We start from the raw sequence: 7,128 nt of genomic DNA on the forward strand, positions 1-7,128 counted from the left end.
TCGGCACGAACGCTGGGCTTGAGCAGCAACTTCGTTCCTATGATGAGCCACTTCATTCATGAATAGCCAAGTTCTTGGTGACTCGAGAAGATCGGCTATCGTTGGGTGCGAGGAGCAAGCGCGCATCTTTAGTGATATTTCACATACACAAATCAGCACAGAGGCCAAAATGAGAGTCGGCAAAGCAGATTTACGGAAGCAGAGATGAGTTGTTCTCCAGCGAAAGAAGGATTTATTTTCTTTCTCTAGGGCGTGCATAACGCGTCCCAGCAGACCCTGTCTGCATCTGGTCCGGGCGGCGGACAAGGGCAGCATAGTGGCTATTGAGAGCAATAAATAAGCCTGCTGCTGAGAAGAGCGCCAGTGGTGGCTACCGTTGTCCCAGACCGCCCGGGTGGTGACGCTCCCCTTGAGCATGAGGACGTCATAGCTTATTTCTTCACGGGGCTGAGGATCTTGATGTGGGGAGCAGCGGCACCATAGCCGAGGCCAGCACCTCCGTTGACAATGGTCTTGTAGTGAACGTTGTGCGCGAAAGCGGGAGCAGCGGCAAGGGTGTGGCCGAAGCCAAGACCAGCACCGTAGGTGGCTACGGGAGCAGCAACGGCGGCGGTGCGGTAGGCTACGGCGGCTGGAGCAGCGTGGTGGACGGCGACCGCTGGAGCAGCGTGGTGGACTGCTACTGCAGCCGGGGCTGCGGCGACGGCCGGAGCAGAGTAGGAGACCTGGCGGGAGAAGGCCGGGGCAGCGAAGGCGTGGCCGTAGCCAAGACCGACTCCGTAGGAGTGGCCGAAGCCAAGACCGGCACCGAAGGTGGCGACCGGGGCGGCGACGGCAGCTGCGCGGTAGGCGACGGCCGGAGCATGGTGCACTGCGACTGCTGGAGCAGCGTGGTGGACAGCTACTGCGGCAGGGGCTGCAGCTACGGCTGGAGCAGAGTACGAGACCTGGCGGGAGAAGGCCGGGGCAGCAAAGGCGTGGCCGTAGCCAAGACCGGCTCCGTAGGAGTGGCCGAAGCCAAGACCGGCACCGAAGGTGGCGACTGGGGCGGCGACGGCAGCTGCGCGGTAGGCGACAGCTGGAGCATGGTGGACTGCGACTGCTGGAGCAGCGTGGTGGACTGCTACTGCGGCAGGGGCTGCAGCGACGGCCGGAGCAGCGAAGGAAACCTGGCGGGTGAAGGCTGGGGCAGCAAAGCTGTGGCCGTAGCCGAGGCCGGCACCGTAAGTGTGTCCGAAGCCAAGACCGGCACCGAAGGTGGCGACCGGAGCAGCGACGGCAGCTGTGCGGTAGGCGACGGCCGGAGCGTGGTGGACGGCGACGGCAGCCGGAGCGGCGGCGACAGCTGGAGCGGCAAAGCTCACGGCAGGACGGGCGACTGTGACGGCTGGAGCAGCGTGGTGGACTGCTACTGCGGCAGGTGCTGCAGCGACGGCCGGAGCAGAGTAGGAGACCTGGCGAGAGAAGGCCGGGGCAGCAAAGGCGTGGCCGTAGCCAAGACCGGCTCCGTAGGAGTGGCCGAAGCCAAGACCGGCACCGAAGGTGGCGACCGGGGCTGCGACGGCAGCTGCGCGGTAGGCGACAGCTGGAGCATGGTGGACTGCGACTGCTGGAGCAGCGTGGTGGACTGCTACTGCGGCAGGGGCTGCAGCGACGGCCGGAGCAGCGAAGGAAACCTGGCGGGTGAAGGCTGGGGCAGCAAAGCTGTGGCCGTAGCCGAGGCCGGCACCGTAAGCGTGTCCGAAGCCAAGACCGGCACCGAAGGTGGCGACTGGAGCAGCGACGGCAGCTGCGCGGTAGGCGACAGCCGGAGCGTGGTGGACGGCGACGGCAGCCGGAGCGGCGGCGACAGCGGGAGCGGCAAAGCTCACGGCAGGGCGGGCGACTGTGACGGCTGGAGCAGCGTGGTGGACTGCTACTGCGGCAGGGGCTGCAGCAACGGCCGGAGCAGAGAAGGAAACCTGGCGGGCGAAGGCTGGGGCAGCAAAGCTGTGGCCGTAGCCGAGACCGGCACCGTAGGTGTGGCCGAATCCGAGACCGGCGCCATAAGTGGCTACAGGAGCGGCCACGGCAGCGGTACGGTAGGAAACGGCGGGAGCATGGTGAACTGCGACAGCAGCCGGAGCGGCGGCGACCGCAGGTGCAGCGAAGCTCACAGCGGGACGGCTAACTGCGACGGCTGGGGCCGCGGCATAGGTGCGACCGAAGCCGAGACCGGCACCATAGCCTACACCGTAGCCTGCACCATAGCCTACACCGTAGCTGGCAACTGGGGCGGCATGGTGGACATAGCTGACGGCCGGGCGGGCGACGGCTACTGCTGGGGCGGCGTGCTGGACGTAGCTGACTGCCGGGCGGCTCACAGCGTAGGCCGGAGCTGCGTGCTGGACGTATGTGGCGGCAGGAGCGGCAGCGAAGCTGACGGCAGGGCGGCTGACAGCGACTGCGGGAGCGGCGTGCTGGACGTAGCTCACGGCCGGAGCCGACGCGACAAAGCGCTGGGCGAAGCCGAAGCCGAGACCCGCTGGTCTAGCGAAAGTGGCGGCTGGGGCGGCGTACGCCGGAGCGTGGTGGACGACAGCGGCGGCTGGGGCGGCCGCGAAGCTGACGGCGGGGCGGCTCACGGCGACGGCCGGGGCCGCGTGTTGGACGAAGGTGGCAGCGGGAGCGGCATGGTGGACGGCCACGCCCCCTACGCCACCGTGAAGGACGCTACCGACGCCACCGTGAAGGACGGCGCCACCGCCACCACCGTGCAGGAAGCCGCCGTAGGCGATGGAGAGGACTCCCAAGAATACTGATGCGGCCTGCGTGCGCCCAAGAAACAACAATGGCCTAGATGAGTTGGCTGGCCGCGTTCTTCGAAGAAGAGCGCGATAACAGAGTGCATCCGCCGAAGCCTCGCACGATGGCCTCGCCTTGTTTGGCTTGGCTTGTTGTTCAGGTTCGCTATCTGAACTCTCTATCCACACGTCCGGGGGATTACCGGTTGCTTTGAGAACACTGCCGCGAGCGAGCGATATAATGTTTCGAATCGATTGGGACTCGGGAATGAAAACGCGCTGCAAAGCCCATTTTCGTTCTGGCCACCGGAAAAGTGGCGCCCTTGTAATTGGTGTTTAGGAGATTATTATCGCAGGTAGTGTCTCATAATCCTGTGCTGATTTATTGGAAGAGACATTCGTTATCGCGAGGAATGAAGCTTCCATACAGCAGCTCTCCTGGTGCGATAGTGTTTGCTCGCTAAGCGTATACAATGGCACGGCACCCTTCCATTTACGCCTGAAAGTCGCGCCCTTAACCAAGACAAGATTAAAAGTGCTTATCAACTCTTGATGACTTATGTTTAGGATGAGCGGGTACTGCTTAGATCAAGTTTGACAAAGACTGAGACAGGCGTTATATTCTGCTACGCTAGAGAATTCGCAAATCTCGATCATTGACTTTTTTGTGCTCATCCGTCTTCGTGTGCAAGGAGCTTTGCTTGACTAGTTGGTGTGTGGAGATGCTGTGATGTAGAAAGTAGCGCGAAGCGCGGGGACGAAATGACGGGTTGTTTCTTACATTCCCCTGACGTGTGGAAAAATGTACGCTGGTCAAACCAGTAGTTGCGTCTACGGAAGATTAAGAGAGCTTGAATGGCCTTTGTGTAGCGGAACTGGCACCCGTTCACCGTGTCATTGCAAGCAATCATTGTGGAAGCCTCACCCCGAGGAAGGGAAAATCTCGAAAACGAGTCGCGACACTACGGCATGTCAGATAGACGAGGCGTTTTTTATCAAACTACAGGGTGCTGAACGCGTCAGTACTCTGTCAATATGTTTCAATCAAGGTGAAATTGATTTTAATGGCTTAGTATTCTTAGGGTACTTAGGTTTGTAACAACGATTCAGTTGAGAGTTTAGCGCTCTGTGCTTTCGCCTTTCTTTTTTCCTCGCGTTATCATCCATCCCAGTACTTTCACTCCCCTTCCCTCTTCCCCAGTGCAGAGTAGCAGACTAAAGCGCACTAGCTCAGCTCGACCTCTCCGTCTTTCCTGTTAATAAATTCTATTCCATTCTGGACACCCCATCAGCACCTGAATGTAAAAACAGCGCCATTCACTCTCAGCTCACACTGGGCGTTAAAAAGTCACGTGGTCCCGTGCTACACTTACAAATTAGTCATTTCTTCTTCTGGCGGGTCGAGCTAGTCAAGCAGACCTGACAAAGCATGCGTTCTCCCCAATTGTGGGCCTTTCGCTCATCTTTAGTTTCGTGACTGTAACGCAACAATACGCAGGGGCACTGTAAATTTGCCGTTACCTTAACCGACTTTCACATATGCTTTTCTACTCCCCTCCGTTGCAGTTAAGTCATCATTACCTCCTCACACTTCAAATGCTCAATTGGTTCTGCCCGTCAGTGCAGTTGATATCCTGAAAAAAATACTTAGTCCGCTATCATGACTTTTACTTAACGCTGATGCTGGTTATTCTATAACAATTTTTTTTTATTTTGTTGTATAGCCGATACATATATTGGCGCATCGGTGCTCAGTAACACGAATTAACGGACTTTTCGATCCAGTTCTATAACTGAAACAGTATGAACTCTTCTTGAATATTAACGAGCTATTGTGCTTGCCTTGATGAAAAGCAGAAAGAAAAACTTGTTTCCTTACCTTCTCCAACAGTAAAGTTGCACAATATATGAGCACACTGTGTGATACGCAATGTTTAATATAAGCTTCCTGTCTTCATCTATTAATGTCAGCTTTCGTGGTCGTTTAAATTGTTGTCAGACACCAAGTGTTTCATTGCAATTAATATTTTACAATGTTTCGGTTTCAGCTTTTCGATGTCTGGATATAAGGCGACTGCCGTAATTTCACATTGACTATTAGGTACTCCTCGGAAGTTTAGTCGTTCTCGCGACATACTAACTCCTACATCACAAGGTGGCGCTCATGCAAGATATGAAAGCCTTACATCACACGTAGTCTAACTGCAACGCCACATTAACACGTCACCAGCTTTCTTTCAGAAAATAGCACCCTACAGAGAGTGCTTACAATGAGGGCGAAAACTTCGAGAGAAAAGACGAGCGCGTGCATTCGTTCCGGCCCACAAAACGCAGGGTTTACCTGTGCAAGCCGAACTGCTCCACAAGCGTCAAAATGTTGCAAGACATGATGTTACCAATTTAGAATACATGTTTAGATTAAACTCCTTGTTATAGAACCTTCGTTCGCTCAATGCTTCTCTTGGACTCAAGGAAGCAGATAGCAGCGCCATCCTTCGACTGAAGTCGTCACTGCATTTCATGACCATTCACGGCCATTGTTGGTAAGTGTGGCGTCTTCTTCAGCCGAGGGGCGGCGCAGTATTCGACACCGTGGGGCAGAGAAAGAGCGTCGAGTCGACGATCGTTTGAGAACTACGGGGTAAGTGAACATGACAGAGTTATAGTTTCGCAGCTACATAGCCGCTCTTCAAATCCAGTAATCTTGCGATTGTGTCATAAAGCCAGTTCGACTTCGCGGGTAGCAACCTCGTCTATATGTTTCTGGTTACGTAACAATTTGAAGAGGAGAATGCGATACCAAGGGGCCCGGAACAATCTCACTAAAAATGCTAGTTTGAAACACCGGTTCTACGGATACTAGCGTTACGCTAAATGTTCTCTACATTCCTTCTTAGTTTAGCCTTGTTTTCAAGCAAATGCCGGCGCTCTTTTATCATCTCTGAAGACAGGTAATTTCGCTTGGAACACGCAGATTTGCCTTATACGTTTCATTTGAACATCTGTTACATTGCCTAATCGAAAGTCACAGCCTATGAAGCTAGCACGAATTTACTTACGAAAGGCAGGTTTTACAAGCATAGCCAACAGAGAGGTAGCGAACGTTTAACTCAACGTTGCAATGAACCTTCCGACATACCGTGTATCTTCGCAAGCTTGTAGCTACTGGTATGGCACATGCCTTAAGCAACCACGAAGTTAACAGTTGGAAGCGCGTTCATCGAATCATACACAGCAGCTGACGATAACGTAGGGACTTTCAACATTACTTGACGTGCGTCAGATCTTTTAGAGAAAGTTCGGCAAAGTTACTTTCGTTTCTACTTTTTTTTTTTCACTTTGCATTGCGTGAACATTAGTCGCCAAACACATTGAGGAGACACGCTTCTTCCCAGGGTTTTCTTTTGCCGCGTTACAGACAGATGAACAGAATTCTTCGTCATTCTCAGTTTGAGAAGTGGTTCCTCCTAAATAGAGATTTACAGCTCCTCATCTGTCAGGGCCTTATTCTTTCTTGCGCAATGACGAGGTCTAAACCTAACCAGTCACGCAAAAGATCCCACGAAACAGTGGGGGACCATCTTTCATCCACCTGTACTGCAAAGGCTCACTGCGCTGGCTTAACTCCATTAAGAGGGGGGTGGAGGGGATCGTGGCCTAAGCAGCAGAGGAAGCGGGGTTAATGTTGGTCTAATGTTGTCCAAAGGCTGGATTTTCGCTACTTATTATCGCAGCAACGTTGGCCCTATTTTTTGAGCGGTTAGGGATGTGGACCGGTCGTTGTTTATCATATAGCCCAATGAGGTACGCCGCACGGCTTCTTGGACTTCCGGTCGCAGCGTCGTCGTATCCTCCAGTGTGCACGCGCCAACGCCCCCATAGTCCAGGATGATCTGCCGGCCCACCACGGCCCTACAGCCCAATGGCAGTAACGGTGGCGCATCGAAGCGTGCTCGCATCGACCGATGCAATATACTTACGAGGACTTTCATGTTGACTGGTTGCTTGGTCCGCTAACCACGCTGTGCTGTTGTTTTCTCTCCTGTGTTGTGTTGTTGTCTTGAGATGTTCCTGTTTAGGAGAGCCGTGGCGCGAGATGAGAGCCGTCGAGCCACTTCCCAGCCTTTTATACCCATCGTGTTCGCCATCGGCAAAAGATCGGCCGCGTCGAACAGCGTACGGCGACGACGGCGAGGACGACACACTTTCACTTTCCACCTCCCGGTGAAAAGTCACGACAGGCGAAGGCGCACCGAGACAAAACATAGTGGAAAGGAAGATGTTCGGCTTGCCCGCATTGTATAATCCCCGACCAGGGGTGAAGATAAGCGCCCCGTGGAAATGT

The 7,128-nt window shown here is 54.7% G+C and overlaps 1 protein-coding gene across 1 annotated transcript; it reads right to left on the reverse strand.

Moving 5' to 3' along the window:
* Positions 1-209: 209 nt before the first annotated feature.
* Positions 210-6,884, reverse strand: LOC126525949 (uncharacterized). The gene is made up of 2 exons (XM_055067664.2): positions 6,764-6,884; positions 210-2,807 (listed from the first exon to the last, which is right to left on the reverse strand). The coding sequence occupies exons 1-2, from the start codon at positions 6,773-6,775 to the stop codon at positions 432-434; spliced, it is 2,388 nt and encodes a 795-aa protein (XP_054923639.2). The 5' UTR covers positions 6,776-6,884; the 3' UTR covers positions 210-431.
* Between the last annotated feature and the right edge of the window lie 244 nt (positions 6,885-7,128).

Source organism: Dermacentor andersoni, chromosome 8, assembly GCF_023375885.2.
Source record: "Dermacentor andersoni chromosome 8, qqDerAnde1_hic_scaffold, whole genome shotgun sequence".
In the NCBI taxonomy this organism is placed as follows: domain Eukaryota; kingdom Metazoa; phylum Arthropoda; class Arachnida; order Ixodida; family Ixodidae; genus Dermacentor; species Dermacentor andersoni.